Consider the following 21,688-nt stretch of genomic DNA (forward strand, 5'->3'; position numbering starts at 1 on the left):
CCGCTTGAGCCACATCCCCAGCCCTTAAAATTAAAATTTTAACATGAAAAATATTGGAAAAATTGAGAATGCTTAAAAGATTTAACAGCCTAGAAGCAGCTTAAACACAGACTGAGTTATTCATTGTGTTCCCATTATCTAGCATTGTATGACTGCTGTTCAATGTTTGCTGAATGCATGAGATGTATGAAAGGCACCAATAAAGTATCCCAAATGCCATAATAAAAATCTAAGAACCAATGGCCATAAAAGAAATTAAAAAAAAAAAAACAATAAAACGAAGACTCTCTATTTCCCACAATCTCTCTCTCATCTTATTCATATCTAAAATAATAGCAATCCAACCTTCAACATGCTAAAACTCTGTATCAAAATCGAAGCAATAGAAGCCCAAGTCAAAAGTCAAATTAGAGTGAATTACTTAATACTTAACATTTCCTGAACTGCCACATGATCCAGAATTTCTCTTATTTTCCAAAAAGATACTCAACAAAAGTTTCCAATGAACTTTTCTTCATAACTCCCACATAATTCCTAAACACAGCTCCATCCCCTCCATACATTCTGTGGCAGTGCTACTATAAGTCTCAATATCAACAAAACTTTCAAACTACACATTTTCCTTCAAAGATAGTCTTAAAAGAAACAAAGAATGTGTACTAATGATTCTAAAGTTCTATACATAATTTTAAAATTTAAGTATCTAGGGAGCCAAGCAATGATCTTCAGGAAAGACTTCATAGAAGTCTTTCTGTTCCCTTAGGGCTCAAATCTCTCATCCTCCTCCAGTGCAACACTAACATCCAACACTCTTCTAAAGTTCCTGGTGAAATCCACTAACTCCATTCACATTTCCTCCTCTACAGCCTGCAAATATTTTACTCCATCAGGGCTGTAAAAACAAAACACAATACAACACCTTTTCAGACAGATACTTAGGTGAATGAATATCCATGTGAGGCTTTAATTTTAAGGATGATCAAAGATAGTGATCAAACTAGATATTACTACTGCCTTTTGTATGGAAGGCTGACTTTGTTGTGTGACTTAAAAGAATTCCAAAAGTTTTGGGTAACAGAAATATTACTAGTTGGACTGTGGTTTTTAAAGGTGAACATATTTTGAAGGCAACATTCACTGGCACTTGTGAATATGGTTTGAAGCCAAAGAATTCACACCAGCAATACTGGAATATATATGTTTAGTTGGTTTGCACAATCAAACAATTATAAAGTTGAGATCCAGTTTACTGGGGACAGGGATCGTGTACTGTCCATTTTAGTGTTTCGATACCTAGCTGATTTAACATAAGATCAGTAATAAAAATTTTGTGAACATTTCAAAAAAAAAAAAGCTGATTTTTAAAGCATTTGTCACTCTAGCAGATGTACAACTATTGCAAGGGAATGTTACAGTTTCAAAGCAAAGACAAATTTCTACCTAAATATACACACAATTATTGAGGGGTAAAATAGAAGTGATGAAGCCAAGACTGTCTGAGTGGAATCTTGGCTCTATTATCTGACAAGTCTAGGCAGTACTTATTCTCTTTGTGGCTCAGTTTCTGCGTGTGTAGAACAGGAGAAATAATATCCACTTATCAAGATTACAATGAGGATTAAATGAACCAACACAGGCAAAGCAGAACAGTGCCCCTACAGGAATATAACTCAAATATTATTACTACTATGTTGAAAAATTAAACAATTGTTAGTGTTGACCTTAAAAAATAATTTAAAAAGCAAACTTTTTAAATTCCCTTTTTCTTGCTCACTTCCTTCCACAGTTAATTAAACTCAATTCTTCTAAGGTTCTGCTGCAGATTTAACTAAGCATATTCAAATACGGAAATTATGATGCTTGAGATTCTTATTATGATTTATCCCCATATTCCTTTCTCCCCTTCTCCTTTTCTATTCTTTTATGTTTCCATTCCTACCTCTTGATCTGACTCCCTTCCTTCTACATCTTTCCTCCTCCTGCCCATTCCAGTCTGCTGTCTCCCCTCTCCGCCATGATGCCCTCACTGATGACATTCTTCAGTCTCCAATGCTGGTTTCAACCTTGATAGCTAGAGGCAAAGTCAGGATGCATTAACAAAAAAAAAAAAAAACCCTGGGTAATTGCTAAGTCACCAAAAATGGTTGTTATCAGTCAGTTCTATGAAACATCTGGCCTTTAGCCTTTTAATAGTCTTGGTGAATAATTTGGTGTGTATTTGTACATGCCTGTTTTATCACCCTTTGACCTTAAATCTGTTAGTTGAGAAAAGCCTCAAGGCACAAAAAAAAAAAGGCTTCCAAGTTTGCTAATACAAACAGGCTCATTCTAATCTGTTCCTGTGATTTATCTGTAGGTCTTACACACTGGTGAAGTCATTCTTTCCCTGTCCCTGAACTTTCCCAAATATATTTCCACCCCACCCCTAAGACTTGATAATTATTTTCAGTACCTTCTAAAGGGACTCCATTAATAAATTCTTAGCTAGCTTTAATTGCCACAGCTCAAAATTTGAAAATTACTTGCCTAGGTTACAGTTTAGGAAAAGTGGTAGTGGTATAACATTAGAAAAGCATCACAGAAAGATCAACTTGATATGAAGGAAGACTAGGGAGGAAGAGCCCATACAAAAAAGAATAAGTCAAGGGCTGGGGATGTGGCTCAAGTGGTAGTACGCTCGCCTGGCATGCGTGTGGCCCGGGTTCGATCCTCAGCACCACATACAAACAAAGATGCTGTGTCCACTGAAAACTAAAAAAAATAAATAAATATTAAAATTCTCTCTCTCTCTCTAAAACAAAACAAACAAAAAAAAGAATAAGTCAAAACGCCCATTTGTTAATAAGAATGATCACCAAACTTAAAATAACTAAAACAAAATTCTAGTACAAAAAAAGTGGTCTACATCTTTAATTTTGCTGCACTGACATTAAAGTGTTACAGCAAGTGTCATTACTCAGGCTGACATTTTAGTTGTTTTCTCATTCATACTGAGAAAACTTAGTGTTTAAAGTACACCAATTTTATAGTTAAGTCTCTATTCTCGATATAGAGTTCCTACAGCCTACCATGAACACTCAACACTTTTATATAGTATTGTAATACGGACATTAACCTCACACAGGTTCTCAAATATTCAACACAAATCTAACAAAAGGCTATGAAAAAAGCAGTCACTATTCCCCGCCAAAGTCATCTACAGATTCAATGCTCATCAAAATCTGTTTTCTTTCTTTCATTAGGCCCTCCCACCCCCAAAACTGACTCCTGGATCTTAAAACTCATATGGAAATGCAAAGGGCTCAGAAGAGCCAAAATAAACTGAAGAACAAAATTGGAAGACTCATACTTACTAAATTCAAACTTACTATAAAGCTACAATAATCCCATTAGACTGTGGGATGTGCATAAAGGCAGACATAAAGGATCACAGAACAGAAAAACCAAGATTCCAGAAATAAACCCTTACATGGTCAATGGATTTTCAACAAGACTATTAAAAGTTCAACAAATGGTACTAAAGCAACTGTATATAACTAGTCTTAAAAAAAACAAAAACTCAACTCCTTCTTTATACCATACACAATAAATAACTCAAAATGGATCACAGACTAAAATTTCAGATCCTAGATTATACAAGTGATAAAAGAAAAAACATTAACAAACTGGATGTCTGTATTGCAAATACCACCAAGAAAGTGTGGGGACAGGGGAGCCCACATACAATGAGAGATACATTCACACCTACCAAAAAAAAAAAAAAAGCCACAAACAGTTATAAGTGTAGAAAAGATATGGAGTTATTGAATCCTCATTTATTTCTTCTGGGAAGATAAAATGGTGTGGCTACTCTGGAAAACAGTTTGGCAATTCCTTGAAATGTTTTTACAAAGCTCTCCATTATGGGAATCTAGATTACCTCATAACCCAGAAATTCCACTCTGAGGTATTTACCTAATACAAGTGAATGTTTATACAAAAACTTGTATTTGAATGTTGATATCATTATTCATAACAGACAACAAGTGAAATCAACCCAAATGCCCATCAACTGTCATATGAATAATTAAAGGATAGCTACCAAAGGGACAGAATATTATTCAGCATCAAAAAGGAACGAAGTCCTAATATATCCTACACCATGGATGGACCTTAAAAATAATACGCCATGTGAAAGACTATACATTGCATGATTCTATTTATATGAAATATCTAGAACTGGCAAATCAATGGAGACAGAAAACTATTTAGTGGTTGCCCAAGGTGGGGAAAGGAACTGATGATGAATAAACTATTTATGTAGTCAAGGCTTTTTTGGGAAGTGATGAAAAATGATGGCTATACAACTCCATTAACACACCCTTTGAATTATGTATTCTAAATGAGTAAATTTGGGGCTGAGGCTATAGCTCAGTGGTAAAGTTCTTGCCTCACACATGTGAAGCACTGGATTCAAACCTCAACATTACATAAAAATAAATAAAGATACCATGTGTTCATCTACAACTAAATAAATTTTAAAAATAAAATAAATAAATGAGTAAATGTATGGTTTGTGAATGTTATCAATAAAGATGTTTTTAAAAAGAAGTTAATATACGATATTTATTAGATGTTTCTGTGATCTCTTTTATTGAGCATATTATATCCCAGTCCTTTTTATTTATTTATTTTTAATTTTGATAGAGACTTGCTAAGTTACTGAGGGTCTCCTTAAATTTCTGAGGCTATCCTTGAATTTGTGATCTTCTTGCCTCAGCCTCAATTGCTGATTACAGGCATCTGTTATTGCGCTCAGCTCACTATACCATCTGGACTGCTCCCCCATCCTCAGAATCTTCTTTCTGCCCTCTTAGCCATTTTTTTAAAGCTTTAAACTATACCAGTTTTTATTATCTTTAGATTCATAATCAGAAAAGTCATTTTTCCCACTTTTAACCTTCTAAATTGAATTGTTTTAAAATTTATTTGAATGTGCACACATTTGCCTACAGAACAAAATATTATAGTGTAAGACCCAATAATCATTTTGTTGATGGATACAAAATATCCATAACCCCAAACTAGTGCTGCCATAAATATAAAACTAGCAACTAATAAAAAAAATAAATAATGAAAAAAATAAACAATGGAGCCAGGTGCCCAGCCACTTGTTAGCAATCCCAGCAGCTTGAGGGCACAAGGCAGGAGGATTAGAAGTTCAAAACCAGCCTCAGCAAAAGCAAGGCGCTAAGCAACTCAGTGAGATCCTGTCTCTAAATAAAATACAAAATAAGGCTGGTGGGGCTGGGATTGTGGCTCAGTGGTACAGCACTTGCCTAGCATGTGTGAGGCACTGGGCCTGATCCTCAGCACCACATATAAATAAATTAAATAAAGGTCCATTGACAACTAAAAAATATTAAAAAAAAAAAATGTGGCTCAGTGGTTGAGTGTCCCTGAGTTCAATCTCTGGTATCAAAAAAGAAAAGACAAAGTATTAAATTGTGATATTTTATATTTCCACCATGTTAAGAATTCAAAATTTGCTCTTATGCTGACATACTATATCTTAAATCAGATGTTAATATTTCTTTTTTTTAAGCTTTTTTTTTTTTAGAGAATTTTAATATTTATTTTTTTAGTTTTTGGCGGACACAACATCTTTGTTTGTATGTGGTGCTGAGGATCGAACCCGGGCCGCACGCATGCCAGGCAAGTGTGCTACCGCTTGAGCCACATCCCCAGCCCAGATGTTAATATTTCAACAAAGCAAAATGTAGTCCTACCAAAACGTAAGTTGTGCTTAATAGGAAATTATTTTACATTACGGTTCCTTATACTAGCCACATTTTAAGTGCTCAACACTCGATTTCAAGTTAGGGCCTATCATATTACATAGCTTCAAAACAAGAAGAGAATGAAATGGAAAACGTACTAAATGTTCACAGATACACAAAGTCTTTCAAATTGACTACTGTTTTTAGCAATTTCCACATTAGACAAATTTAAAGTAAACCACTAAGTAATTTGTTTTTTCTCTAGAATATGCCCCTTGGGAAAAGCATGATTTATGTCTTATTTATAAAGAAAAAAACTTCCATGTTTGCCTATCATGTAAATATAAGACATGCTGTTGCTAAATACAAGCCATTAAAGCCATTAACTTCACATTTTTAAATTTCAACATTTATCAAGTAGGTAATTTTGTTGCCCCCATTTAGAGAAAACCTCCATAGCTTATATTTCCTTAAATATGGCCATACAGAGTACTTAACATGATGGCTTTACAGTTAGAACTTAATTTCCCCCATTCACTAGAATATGTATATGTGTTTACAACAGAACTTATAATTATCTATTGGTTTTCACCTAAAAACAACCATTTTATGTACTACTAAAACTCCTGTTCTTCCAATTATGTGTAATTATAAGACACTAGTAAAATATTTTTTTAAAAAAATGTTCTAAAATGGCCTTGAAAGTTTATTTGTAAACTATGTGCTTTAGCCAATGCAAACACTCAATACACATTGCAAATATTAATTCCTACTCTATTCTGGACATCTGAATTAGTTTAGAATTTCCTAATGGTTTGGATATGTCCCAGAATTCATGCACTGCAAATGTAATTCTCCTAGGCAAGAGAAAGAGGAGGTAGCGTCTAATGCAAAGTGTTTTAAGTCATGAAGGCTTGAAAAATAGCCCTTACAAATAGATGTTAATACCATTTTAAAAAGGGATGGGGATGTGGGTTCTCTTTCTTGTTCTTTCACCATGTGATCTTCAGTAGGAAGGCCCTAGCTAGACGCTAATAAACCCTAGACCTTGGAGTTTCCTAGAACTGCCAGAAAATAAATTTTTGTTCATTATAAATTACCTAAACTCCTTCTGTTATAGCAGCACAAAACAGAAAATTATTTCTTGAGCTGGGGTGTAGCTAAGCAGCAGAGCACCTGCCTAGCATGTGCCAGGTCCTGGATTTGATCCCAACACAGAAAAAATTCAAGGTCAAGTGGGATATGATCATCATAGACACATAAATTATTAAGACTTTCATAATACAGAGTCACTACACTAAATCCATAATTAGGCAGACAAGAGCACTGTTTCAAAATAACAAGAACTTTCGGAAAATTTTCTTAGTTGTTTTCAGAATCAGTTTGAGAAAAATCAGTTAAGAATATCATATGTGCGCTGGGCGTGGTGGTGCACTCCTGTAATCCCAGCAGCACCTCAGAAGGCTGAGGCAGAAGGATCCGAAGTTCAAAGCCAGCCTCAGCAAAAGCAAGTTGCTAAGCAACTCAGTGAGACCTTGTGTCTTAAAAAAAAAAAAAAGAACATCATATGTGCTTTGTAATATTTATCTATTTAATAAGTGAAATCTCCCAGATAGACCACCCTCCTTATTTAACAGGAAAACTTCAAGTAACTTAGTAATGTCTTTGAAAAAACCATAGAAAAGAAAACCAACTTAGTAGAAGAATTTGTACCTTAAGTACATTTAAATAATAATACCTTATCCTAGTGTCACTAGAAATATTTTATCACTGAAGATGACTGAAGCTGCACCATGCCTGTATTCCCAGTGAATAAGGAGGCTGAGGGAAGATGATTACAAGTTCTAGGCCAGCCTCAGCAACTTAGTGGGACTCTATCTCAAGAGTAAAATAAAATAAAAAGGGCTGGGGATATAGATATAGTTCAGTGGTAAAACACCCCTGGGTTCAATCTCTAGTATTACACACACAAAAGACAAAAATGAAGGTAGTTGAGCAAGCATTATCCTTTAATAATTTCTAGATGTTGGCAGAAGCAATTCGAAATTCCCACAGAAAAACAAAACAACAAGATAGCAAAATCAAAACCCCATAAATACTTACAACCCAATCACATGACAGGGCATTCCTAGGAAATCTAAATACAAGTGGGTAAAGACAAAAATAGGGTACTATGGAAATACTTAGCACCTGTATAGCAAAAGGCAAAAGAGTGATAAAAGGACATGTGTTGGATCCAATAACAGAAGAACCTCAAAAGAGCCAATAGGTGGTTCACTGGAAATCATGGCAGGCCAATTCCTGAGCTAAATAGAAGTTTTGCCAGTACCAGAAATGGGTGGATGAAAGAGACCTATAGTAAAGCTTAAAAGGTTGAAATTAACATCTATTAAGTTTTGAAAATGATCTGGTTCTTTTCCAGGACTTGCACTGAAGAGAAACCTCTGAGAATAATAGCACAATTGGCAGGATAAGCACAACAGAAGATAAAAATGGGAAAAAGCAAACATTTTAAAATAGTACATGAAAATAAAAAAGGAGCTCTGTGAGATAAGAAAAACAGAAGCACATCTTATTAAATTCCAGGAAAGCTATGCTAATTATAAAAATGTATAACAGAAGAATATTTAGCTCATAAAGGATAGCATAAGGAAAAATTAGAAGTGCTGTGCCTTCTAATTAAAGCAACAAAATCTCTACAATTATTAAAAAAAAATAAAAGGTGGTGAGAAAACTGGATATTCACATGCAAAAAGAATGAATTGGAACCTTACCAACCTTACATATACAAAAAGTAACAAAAATAAATCAACCATAAACATAAGAACTAAAATTACAAACTCTTGTAAGAAAACAAGAAAAAAGCTTCATGGATTTGGGAATGGTACTGTGAATGAAACCAAATACACAGGTAACAAAAAGAAAAAAAAAGTTGGCTTTCATCAAAATAAAACCCCTTTGTACAACAAAAAGCAAAAATCTGGGTGTGGTGGTACATGCCTATAATCCCAGCAACTCAGAAGGCTGAGGCAGGAAGATCAGGAGTTCAAAGGCAGCCTCAGCAAAAGCTAGATGCTAAGCCACTAAGTGAAACCCTGTTTCTAAATAAAATACAAAATAGGGCTGGGGATGTGGCTCAGTGGTCAAGTGACTCAAGTTCAACCCCCAGTACCCACCCCCCAATAAAAGAGCCAAAGCCCATAGAATGGGAGAAAATATATGCAAATAATATACCTGATAAAATTTTTATACATAAATAACAACAAAAACCAAACAATGCAACTGAAAGATGGACAAAGGACTTGATTAAACATGTCTCCAAAGAAGATACAAATGGCCAACAAGCACATAAGATTAACCTAAGTAGTTATTACAGAAATGCAAATCAAAATCTCAGTAAGATCAACAGTTAGGATGGCTACTATTTCAAAACAGAACAGTTGCAGGCAAAGATATGGAAATTGGAACCCTGGTGCACTGATGTTGGAAATGTAAAATGCTACAAATGGTAAATTCCTAAAAGAATTAAAAATAGAATTATATAATCCAGCCAATTTCTCTTCTGGATACACAAGCAGTGAAAACCTGTCTATAAATAAAATAGGGCTGGGGATGTGGCTCAGTGGTTGAGTGCCCCTGAGTTCAATTCCCAGTACCAAAAAAAAAAAAAATTACTGGGGTCTAGTATATGATCCAGCAGTTTTCCTCCTGGGGACAAACACAAGGGAAAGCAAAACATATGTATCAATATTCACAGCTACAATATTCAAAATAGCCAAAGTGTGGCAACAACATATATGTCTACCAATTGATTAACAGGTATGTAATGTAAAATGTTGTTTATTCAGACAGCAGAATGGGTGGTTCATCAAGAAAAATATGTGAAGTACTGCTACATGCTATAATACAGGTAAAATTTGAAAAGCATTATACTAAGTGAAAAAAGTCTCAGAGGACTACTTAGTGTATGGGATTCCCTTTATATGAAATGTTCACATAGGCTAAGGGAAAGAATGGGCAGAGATGGCAAGTGAGAATGGGTTTTCTTTTTGAGGTAACAAAGAGAAATGATAACTTCTAAAATTGATGTATAACTCTAAATATACTTAAAAAAAAAAAAGCCCAGTCATTTATTTTCAACAGCTGAAATATAAGCAATGTCAATTATATCTTTAAGAGGTATTAAATATAGAGCAGGGACCAAATATTTATTGTAGATGGTATGTACCACTGGATTTCAACAGAGTAGATGAACCAAAACATTCCAATATAAAAACTTTCTTATACCTGTAATCTCAGCAGCTCTGGAGGTTTGAGGCAGGAGAATCACAAGTTCCAAACCTGCCTCACAACTTAGTGAGGCCCTAAGCAATTTTGCAAGTCCCCATCTCAAAATAAAAAATGGTTGGGGATGTGATTCAGTGGATAAGCACCCCTGGGTTCCATCTCTGATACCAAAACTAAAACAAAAACAAAAAACTACCCCAGAAGCAGCTACACCTAACCCTCTTTCTACCATTTTAATTTGCTATATGCCTACAGTAGTTTTCAATCATAAAACACTCTAAATGCATCTATGTGGGCAAGGCATATTAGAATAATATAGACTATCTTCTCTATGTGAGGCAGCCTTCTAGGCAGCAGTAATGTAACAGTGAATAAAGCAAAATAACTAACAAAACAAAAGCCCTGCCATTACATTCTAACAGGTAGCCTTTATCAGACAAAGAACAGGAATTGTGAACACTTCTCATGATAGACTCTAAAAAAAGTCCTTCCTCAGAATCACTGAAGTCTTCATAAGGGAAGAAAGGAATACCAGATTATCTTTAAATTTCCAATGATTTCCACTACTCAAGAGCCAAGTCAACTGAGAAACAAAACAAAAATTGTGAGCAGAAAGTGGAAATCAAATTGCACAAATACAAATCTGCTTATGTGCAGCAGCGGACCAATCTAACTTACATGTATAAAATTAAACTCAACTATGATGTAGACCATATCCATTCTCACTAACCATTATAGTCATTTCTTTTTTCTTTTCTTTTGTAATTGTAGATGGACAGAATGCCTTTATTTTATTTATTTTTATGTGGTGCTGAGGATCAAACCCAGTGCCTCATTCATACAAGGCGCTCACTCTACCACTGAGCCTCAGCCCCAGTAGTCATTTTTTAATATCATTAACCCCTAGTGCTCTCCTTCACTCACCATGTATTCGTGGGCTCTTAAATAGAACTATAATACATTTAAAATTTGCATATCATCTGTAGTTCTAATTGATGAACTCAAGAAAAAGGCAATTCTATTAAGGAAAATAAAGTACATCAATTGGAGAAGTGCTATTACAGCAGACTATGACCAACAAAAATACTTAAGAGATCCTTAAGGGAACTCACTGGACTTATCTGCATATGGTGGTGCCACATGCAATCCCAGTGGTTCTGGAGGCTGAGGCAGGATGATAGCATGTTCAAGGTCAGCCTCAGCAACTCAGAAAGGCCATAAGCAACTTGGTGAGATACAAAATATACAAAAAGGGCTGGGGATATAGCTCAAGGGTAAAGTGCTTCTGTTCAACTCCCAGTATCTCCCCCCACCCCCGCCCCCAAGCAAAAAAAAAAATTTTTAAAGTGCACTGGGTGAGTGGCACATGACTGAAATTCTACCTACTCGGGAGGCCTAGGCAGGAGGATGGCAATTCAGAGGACAGACAGGCCAACTTGGCAAGATAGTCTCAAAGTAAAATAAAAGTTTTGAGGATTAGCTCAGAGTGCTTGCCTAACATGAGTGAGGCCTTGGGTTCAACCACCAGTGATACAAAAAAGAAACAAACACCATCATAAACTTGTCTAACCAAATTAATAAATAATCTCTAAGAGAAACTGAGTCAACATCTACTCTTAAATGTGGTACTGGAGGGGCTGGGGATATAGCTTAGTGGGCAGTGCACATGCCTAGCATAAGCACTTGGTTCAATCTCTGGCATCACCGGAAAAAAAAACCAAAAAACAAAAACCTAACTGAGGATGCTCAACCCTCAGTTTATACCTTGTAGGCACTGTCAGCCCCAGGGCCTTTACTAGACCTATCTTAAACGTGATCTAGAAAATCCATTCTTTAATTATCAATCTGAATTACATAAGGCTCTCGGCACCCAGCAAATGAAAGGTAGATTTACCTAATTAGACTACAGATGAAAAGTCATTTACTTCTTATAGTGACTCAATTCTATAAGAAATTGACAAAAGAACAGGATGAGAAAGAGACAGAGACAGTGGATCACCAGCACAGGCTGATAATGATTTTATTCTTAAATACTATAGCACTTTACTTCTAGGGTTCTTTTTCAAATTTGTCAATGTTGGAAATAAAATGAAGTGACAATTACATTTAAGACTTGATACAGTTTGTTCTAGCAGCTTAAAAATCTAAGCTTGTTATTCCATAGGTCCAATTACTAAATGGTGTTCAGTATACTATGTGAAGATTTAGGCTTTTGTAAACCCATCAACATTTGATTACATCCCTCAATAAAAAATTTCCCAACGATCTGGGTGAATATGAATTTAAGCGTTGACTCATATTCAATTTGAGATGACCCCTTTCACCCTAAAGGATGGTATGTGTGTGTGTGTGTGTGTGAGCGCGAGCATGCAAAAGGGTCAGGTTGTGAAATTGATTCAAGTACACTAACATTAAAAATCACTTATGAGATTGTAATAATGAAGGTAAAAAGAACAAGTTTTATGTGAAGGATGTCATGTTGTTTTGCAAAACAGAAATTAACCTAAGATTTCAATGTTGCTGATAATAATTAAATATAAAATGCTGAAGTTTATCTTCATACACACATGACATTAATAATAGTAGTAATAATAATAAAATATTCTAGCTATTTACTGAATAATGACATTTAATAAAATAGTGAAAGCTAGAATTAAAATGACCTGGGCCTTACCCATCAATTTAAAGTTGTGAATTTTGGCCTGGCCTTCAACAAGATATTTTGAAGCACACCAACCAACTCATAAAGACAAATTATGTAAGAGGAAAAACTTTAAAAAAGTGAAGACATGTATGAGATGATCATTGCTGGAAGCAGAAAAGTAAACCCAATTCACCAAATGGGACATCTATATAAAGCTGTATAAAGAATTTCCAGAACTTTTTTGACTTGTAATTTTTACCAGCATTATCCATGAGTACTTAAGAACAGCAAAATTTATGTTAGTATTCATTAAGTTCACTACTACCTTGAATCTAATATTTAGATTAAAGGAATTACATAAAAATGTAATTCCTTTAATCTAAATATTATTCCTACTGGTTTCCTTTCTCCTCCACAATACTATTCACTGACTTACGAGTTATGCCTAAAAATAACCAGGAAACTGAAATCAATAAATTACACAGATTTAAGAAGATTAGAAATAAAGGGGAAGGCAAGAGACCTAAATCTACACAGAAATATATATATGTGTGTGTGTGTGTGTGTGTGTAATAGTAGAAATACTATTCAAGATAAATCTAATAAACCAAATTAGATTTATGATCATAAGAGCTAGAAGTAGGAATCAATCTAAATCATGAAACTCTCCCCTTTCAAAAATAACATTCTTAAGGATGCTTTCTAAGACTGTTTTCTTAGCAAATGAAGTCCTAATGACTATCCAAAATTGCATTAAGTTCTCCAACACACATTTTTCAAGAATAACATTCAGAAAACCATGGGGAAAAGAGTAAAAAATAAAGATAGTGAGAATTAAGCCAGGGTTAAACATTTCTAAACAATATACATTTCTTTTTCCTTTGGCTAACAAGTGCAACACACGTTATTCTGAAAAGAAAGAAATGCCTTAGTATGCAAGTTTTCCATCAAAACTAACATATACAAATATACTCCTAACAGACTACTTGAAGGAAGAATTTTGACATTTGAATCAACTTAATGCTTAAGGAGACAACTAATACTAATGTATGATAAACAGAAACTCTGACATCTTAAACTGTTAGTAAATGAAGTATTTCCCTAAACAGCTAGCTCTTTCAGTATCACTTCAAAGGAATTAATTAATCCCAGTTTCCAATTATTTGAAACAGTCCAATAAAATTAAGATTTATCACTGAATGAACAGGCTCGCCCAATCTACACAATGATTACTAAACATATTCAAATGTAAAATACAAAAATTTAAATGAAGAAAACTGATTTATTAACTCTGAGGCAAATGTTTCTTATTTTTCAGCTTAAAAGGCCTGGCAGAGCCTAACACAGTGCCTTACCGTTTAATTCATTATAAAATTTAAACACGTACACAAAGAAACCCTCCGCGTTTGAACAAAACGTCTATCACGTTATTTACTTTTACCGTTAATTCGGAACACTAAGTTCAACAGTAAAATCAATGACCAACTAACTTTTTTCTGAGTATAGATTTACTTTAAATTGTGGTAGCAGTAAATGGGTAATAAAATAGTACTTACATTTCTACTGAATTTGGTGAAAGAATGGTGCATATAAAACCTGTGCATATAAACAATCGCAGTGTTTATAGTAAGCTGAGAGCTGGAATGTTACATTCAGGAAATTTCTGAGAAAAACAACATCTCTTTCCCAAAACAACTTTGATGGAAAATTCCTGATCTAAGGTCCTTTTCCAGTGCCTCCAATTCACTCAAAACCAAATCCAAAACAGGAAATAAATAAAAGCCCGAGCCGGTGGGGGTGGGGATAATAGGCTTGACGCCAAATAAATAGCAAAAATAATACCTGCGGAGCATTGCTCTCTAATTTTACTATTATGAGAGCCCTCGAACTATTTATTAGTGGCTACAACCAAAAATCAAGCAGTTGAAATGCGCGGGCGCGCACACACACATACAAACAAAACCACGCCAAGAACATAAAGACCTCCAGTAGTGCGCTTCCAAGGCACAAGCCGAGAGAGGAGAGGAGCCGGAGAGGAGCGCGGAGAAAGGCCTCGGACAACACTTTAGTCTTCCTACCACTCAGCTTTCCCACCTCTCAACCCCTTCTGGCAAAGGGAGACGTCGAAGGAGCCGCCCCTTTCCTTCGATAATACTCAGACTCTGCTCTCTCCTGAGAGGCACTCCCATTCCCTGCCGCCACCACGCGCTGCCCCAAACAGATTACACAACGCAACCTGCCGGCCTGCGTTCCTGTGCTCCTCTCTCCCCTTCTCCTCGTCCACGGGCTTCTCGCGACTGCCCGAGCCCAAGCGTCCCCTCACTCACGACACAGCCAAGGCCCACAGAAGGACAAGGCAGCGGCGCTATGTTCACGGGACACCAGGCCCGGCAACCCGGCGAGGGAGACAGGGCGTGAGGGGCGGAAGGCCAAGAACAGGAAAGGATACACATTGAGACGCTGTCCCATGTCCTGGATGAGGTTGGCCGCCTGCTGGCGGTACGAGAGTTCTTTATCAGCCTCCACTCCGCAGCGGCGGCTCGGCGTGTTTTCCAGCTGTTCCCGAGTAAAGAACCAGCGAGAAGAACCTCCACGGCCCGACGCCATGACACTTCCTCCTCCGCCCGCTCCCTCACCCACCCCCCTCCCCTCCCGGCTCGCGGACTCCCCGCCAAGGCCGCGCGACCCCGCCCCACTCCGCTCGCCGTAGGCCACGCACCGCCCCCTTTCACCCCCGCCTCCTCCCGTGCGCGTGCGCGGGGACCGCCCTACCGGCCTGCCCAAGTCTTTTGCTTTCTTTTTCCTGCCCCCGACCTCTCTCTCGAGCGCGGGACCACAATGCTCTGCGCCAATTGTCATTGAGAGGCGCCGAAGGTGGGGTCGCTAGGAAGGAAAAGGTCGGCGTGATGCATGCCGGGTTAGGGATTGGCAGGGCGAAGGGGCGGGAGTAAGAGGAAGGAAGAGTCTGGGCTCGGGTTGGGTAGAAAGAGGCGGGCTGGCGGCTGCGCGGTGGGCCCTGGGTTTGGACTCTGAAGTCGCGGAGGTTTCTTCCTGGATCCTAACACTGGTCGCTCTTTAAAACAGGAAAGCTTTTTCTGTCGCGATCGCGTGCCGCATCCTCCATTTTCCTTTCGCTCATTTTCGTAGACGAGTGACTTCAGGGTCCATGAAGAGCCTTCGCCCAAGGTGCGGCTCTGGGAAGGAGCTAGATGGAAAAGAGTGCAGAGGAAATAATGCTCTACGTTTGTCCGCGCTTGAGTCCCTCAACCTCCAAAACCAAAAAAACTACGCCGCATACTTTGGGTTTATTTTAAGATGTTTGCCAAATGTACAGTTAACTAGAGGAGCTGACTCTCTGAATTAGGTCTTGAGTCCAGACTGGGAGTGTTTTTTTTTTAAGTTTATTTTTAAAATTATTGGTGGATACAGTATGCTTACTTTTATGTGTTGCTGAGGATCAAACCCAGTGCCTCACACTCTATGCAAACACTCGACCTCTGAGCCACAACCCTAGCCCTGGGAGTATGTTTTTATACTGCGATGTGATTTCTGCGATAAAAGGGTGGGAAAATGAATATTCCAAGGGGAATTGAGTGAAAAAAAAAATGTTACCCAAAGCTTGGTCTTCAGTATCTGATAAAGTAACATCTCATACACCTGTTGATTAATCCACTATCTCTAAGAAAATGCCTCAGAGCTTGTGAGAGTTAGTGCCCAGCTCTGAATCAACGCATATTGTTTGTGAACAAAGTTTCAGATTTTAAAATTTTAACTATTTGCTGAAGACTGCAGAGTAAAGACCCACTTCAAGTGAGTTCCTAATTAAAGCTCCAGGCTTTTGTTCATCATTGTTTTGGGGCTCCCAGACTCAGCCTAGGGCAGGCAGTATCTGCCTCAATTATGCTATAATACTGATTTGATTATAGTAGGCGATTATTAGGGACAGTTGCCCAAATAATTTCTTACTGGACTTAGGTCTTGTGTTATTTAGAAGTTCCTAGATTGATTTAAAGCAACATTTTAAAAGTGCCTGCCTTTATCTCTCATTCATAATTAACAAGCAGGTATAGAGAACTTTCTTGATAAAGAGCATCTTTAAAAAACAACAACAACAACAAAAACAATAACCTATAGCCAACATAATACTTTATGGTGAGAAAATAGATTATTTCCCCCAGAGATCCAGGAGAAGGCAAGAATGTCCCCTCTCTGGACTCCTCATGATTGTACCGGATGTCTTAGCTAGTACAATAAGACATAGAGATTGGAAAGAAATGTCAGTCTGTTCACAGATGACATAATTGCTTATACAGAATATTCCAAAGAAATAATAACCACTTTTGCAATTAATTTTGCAATGATAGCAAGATTTTAGAATATAAAGTTAATATACAAAGTTCAATTGCATTCCTGTATAAACAGCGATGAATAATTGAAATTACAGGCCGTGGTGCATGCCTGTAATCCAGTGGGTTGGGAGGCTGAAGCAGGAGAATCGCAAGTTCAAATCCAGCCTCAACAACTTAGAGAGGTTCTGTTTCAAAACAAAAAAAGGGCTGGGGATGTTGCTGAGTGGTTAAGCGCCCCTGGATTCAATCCCCCCCACTTCCCCTACCAAAACAAAACTTAAAAAAAAAGCACTATACTAATTACATTTGTACTCCCTCCCCGAAGTATAAATAGGTATGAATCTAAAATATGTATAAGATTTATATGCAGAAAACTACAAAACTGATAAAAGAAATCTAAAAAATGGAAGGATGTGTCCTGGCTTGTGGATTACAAAACTCAAGTTTACATATTAGTTATTCCCAACTTCATACAGAAATTCAGTGCAATCCCAACCAAAATTCCAGGAAGTACTTTTGAAAATATTGACAATGATTTTAAAGTTTATATGGGAAGGCAAAAGACTCACAATAGGCAAGGTAATAGTGAAGAGCGCATTGGACTGACACTGCCTGCCTTCAAAGCTACAGTAATTGAGAGAGGGTGGTGGTGGTGAAAGAATAGCCACACAAATAGTCAACCAACTTATGACAAAGTAGTTAAGGTAATTGAATGGAGTAAGGAGTCTTTTAAACAGATAGTGCTGGAACAACTGGAAATCCATTAAAAAAAGAGAATCTAATATACCTTCTATGATCAAATGAATCATAGAACTAAATGTAAAATGCAAAATTATAAAACTTCTAGAAGATAACAGGGAAAATGAAGGTGACCCTGCATTTGTCAGTGAAGTTTAAGGTACAACACCAAAAGCACAATCTATGAAAGAAAAAATTGATAAGTTGGATTTCATTCAAGTGGAGGCTCTGCTCTGTGAAAGACAATTTTTTTAAATGAAAATACTAGGAGGAAATATTTCAGAACACACCTGATAAAGATTTTTAACTAAAATATGCAAAGACCTCTTAAAACTCAACCCACTATTATGTATAATTATAATGCACCAAGAAAAATATCCTTAACAATGAGAAAACAACCCAATTTAAAATTTGGTGAAAGATCTGAATGGATATCACAAAAAAAGATACACAGGTTGCAAAATAGCATATGAAAAGAGGCTCAACATATGTCACAGCATATTCTTAGCAGCAGTTTGAAATTGTAAAAAACTTGAAACATGGATGTTCATAAATTGAGAATTGGGTAATCATGGTACATCTACGTAATTTTCATTCATAGCATTCCTCCTTTATAAAGGAGGCAGCTTCCAGCTAGAGTGGTGGCACACATCTGCAATCCTGGCTACTTGAGAGGCTAAAGCAAGAAGATCATAAGTTTGAGGCCAACCTCATTAGTTTAATGAGAACTTTCCTCAAAATAAAAAGAACTGGGGGTATGACCCAGTGATAGGGGGCCTCTGGTTCAATCCCTAATACTATGTCTTCCCCCTAAAATACATACATATATGTGTGTGTGTGTGTGTGTGTGTATAAAGTTATGCTTTTATTGTGATATTTTGAATGAGATAAAGTGCTTATTACAGTCCTTGACTATTACTGAACTTTGAATACATGGCAATTATTAATAGTTCGTTAAAAGTAGAAATTATAAACACCTTGTATAAACTGGTTGCTCTGTTTTTAATAAACTTTATTGAATGTATTTTTTAAAAAGGGAGGCATTTTATATGTGAAATGACTACCAAAAAGCAAGAAAAATGAAAATGGGTAAAAAGAAAACAGGAACATATATATTTATATATATATTTGTAATATATATAAAGCAGGAATATATATTATATATATTATATATTATATATTTGTATAATCATAGACTGTAAGAAGAACAAAAAAGTAAAATTGTTTTCTTTTTGGGGTGAAGACTGGGAGATGAGGTACAATTTAATCTCTCTAAACTTTGGCATATTTTTGTGTTGATTTTTCAAAATGAATAATTTTTTAATAAGTTGTAAACTTTTTTGTGTCAACAATGGAAGCTTCAATTTAATGCTTTCAATTTTTATTGGGAAATATCTTTAGAATGGTCTCTCAGTTAAATTTAAAGATGTTGTTTATCTTAGTTCATCTTAAGTGATTTTCTTGAATATAAGTGTTCTGGCTGGGTGATATGAATTGTGTTGAGCCAAAGCTGGCTTCCTTTTAGGTGGGACAAGAAAATGTGCAAGAAAAGGAAAGGAATGCTTGGATAATGGTTGTCTCCTTTGGAATCTGATGATGGTGCAATTTTTCCCCCAGGCTATATTTTGGAGAAGTACAGTAGATAAGGAAGGAGAGAAAAAGATGAAAAGGTAATTCTCTTCAGAGACTCTTCTAGATTCTTGTGTGAGCTCTGTTGTTCTATGGTGGGACAATCAAACATGCCACTGAGAAAGTTATTCTCTTTACCTTTGCTCAGAACCATGTGCTGTCAGTGGCATCTGAGAAGAATGTCTGTTATCACTGGTTAGTATACTTGGCATGCAGGTTGCCAGGTTTGCTTATGAACACACATAAGGTATCTGTTTTGGGCTGAATTTTGTCTCTTAAAAATTCATACAGCCGGATGCATGCCTGTAATCCCAGCGGCTTGAGAGGCTGAGGCATGAAGAATGCGAGTTCAAAGCCAGCTTCAGCAATGGGATGTGCTAAGCAACTCAGTGAGACCCTGTTTCTAAATAAAATACAAAATAGGACTGGGGATGTGGCTCAGTGGTCGAGTGCTTCTGAGTTCAATCCTAGATACCCCCACCAAATAAATTCATATGTTGAAGCCCTCTCCCAGCACCTCAAAATGTTACTGTATTTGAATATATGGTCTTCCAAGAGGTAATAAAGTTAAAATGAGGTAAATAGCGTGGGCGCTAATCTAACATGGCCAGCATCATCATCAGAAGAAATTAGGATGAAGACACAAAGGGAAGACCATGTAAAGGCAGAAGAAGATGCCCATTTATGAGCCAAGGAGAGAGGCCTTAGAAGAAATTAACCCTACTGCCACCTTGACCTTATACTTTCAGCCTCCAGAATTGTGAGAAAATAAGTTTCAATTGAAGCTGTCCAGTTTGTGGTATTTTATTGTGGCAGCTGTAGCAGACAAATACAGCATTCATTTGGGGATCCCCAGAAGTAATTGTAGTGGAAAGCATTTTGCCAAGGAGTTACCACTAGGATAGTGAAGATTCAAGCCATTATAATAGTTATAAGTTCATGAGGCCTAGCCATTTGAATTATAGTCAGAACCCTATGAATTCCCACAGCATAGAAATTCCAATAGTAATTAGAAGGTTGACTTCTAACTCCTTCTGTCTTTGCTCATCTTAGGAAAATCTATTTTTAAAATTAGGTTTATTCCCTCATTGTTATACAGAATTACATATAAGAGGTTGTGAGGGGAATGGGAAAATAAACAAGGAGAGATATGAATTAGAGTGGATGGGGTAGAGAGAGAAGATGGGAGGGGAGGGAGGGGGGATGGTAGAGGATAGGAAAAGTAGCAGAATACAACAGTTACTAATAGGGCATTATGTAAAAATGTGGATGTGTAACCGATGTGATTCTGCAATCTGTATTTGGGGTAAAATTGGGAGTTCATAACCAACTTGAATCTAATGTATGAAATATGATATGTCAAGAGCTTTATAATGTTTTGAACAACCAATAAAAAAAAATTAAAAAAAAAAAAACCTCTGGGAAAAAAAAAATAAAAAATAAAATAAAATAGACATGGTGTCCACCTAAAACTAAAAAATAAATTTAAAAATATTTAAAAAAAAATTTAAAAAAAAATAAAATTAGGTTTATTTTTTTTTGATAAATGTTTATGGAGATATTACTATATGCTAGTAAATTCAAATTGTATAATCAACACACTCAACTTCCCTGTTTGTAGGTCTCAAAATCTAAAATTCAGCATGTGTAAACTGGGCATAGTGATATACCTGTAATCCAAGCAACTCAGAAGACTGAGACAAGAGGATCTCAAGTTCAAGGCCAGTCTCAGCAATTTAGCAAGACCCTATCTCAAAAAAAAATAAAAAATAAAAAAATTAAAAGGGGTGGGGATGTAGTTTAGTTGTAAATTGCCCATGGGTTAAATTCCCAGTTCAAAAATAGATAAATGAAACAGTACATCTAAAAACTAAAATTGTATTCCTGCCCTTCAAACCTTGTTCTTCTCACTCTGCCTTTTGCAGTGAATGGCACACTTTCAGTTATGCAAGCCAGAAAACCAGGGGTCATCTTTGGTACCTCTAATCCTCACATCCTATATCTAACCCATCGTGAAGGTCTTTTAACCGACTCTTCTTAAGATCTCTGGACTCTGCCTCTGGTTCCACCATACCTCCTGCAAGCCAGAGGGGTCTTTTTAAAATTCAACTCTTATTAATGTCATCCTCCACTTGAAAACATTCTCATTGCTTTTTAATACACAAAATTCCTCAGATAACCTACAGTCTTGTAGTGGTATTACCGCTGTTGACCAGTGACGAGTCCTTGCTTCCCCAATGTTGAAGTATAACACCAGAGAAGCACACTGAGGCAAGTTTGGT

At 36.5% G+C, this 21,688-nt stretch overlaps 1 protein-coding gene across 5 annotated transcripts in view; it reads right to left on the reverse strand.

Moving 5' to 3' along the window:
• Nucleotides 1-15,325, reverse strand: part of Ccnt2 (cyclin T2) — a 38,909-nt gene extending 23,584 nt beyond the window's left edge. For 3 of the 5 annotated variants that reach the window (XR_006856014.2, XM_046463769.1, XM_046463768.1), the window contains exons 1-2: nt 15,140-15,325; nt 14,247-14,328 (exon numbers count right to left, since the gene is read on the reverse strand). Coding sequence is in view for 2 of the 5 variants with exons in the window: in XM_046463769.1 (XP_046319725.1) it covers nt 14,247-14,328; nt 15,140-15,297 (240 nt within the window). In the remaining 3 variants the exon portion in view is untranslated. Of the gene's footprint in view, nt 1-14,246; nt 14,329-14,673; nt 15,117-15,139 lie in introns of those variants that run through there. The other 2 variants (XM_058585392.1, XM_058585393.1) reach the window with 2 other exon arrangements.
• Between the last annotated feature and the right edge of the window lie 6,363 nt (nt 15,326-21,688).

This window comes from Marmota monax, unplaced genomic scaffold, assembly GCF_021218885.2.
Source record: "Marmota monax isolate L192 unplaced genomic scaffold, Marmota_monax_Labrador192_F-V1.1 WCK01_AAM20220418_F8-fsc00034, whole genome shotgun sequence".
NCBI lineage: Eukaryota > Metazoa > Chordata > Mammalia > Rodentia > Sciuridae > Marmota > Marmota monax.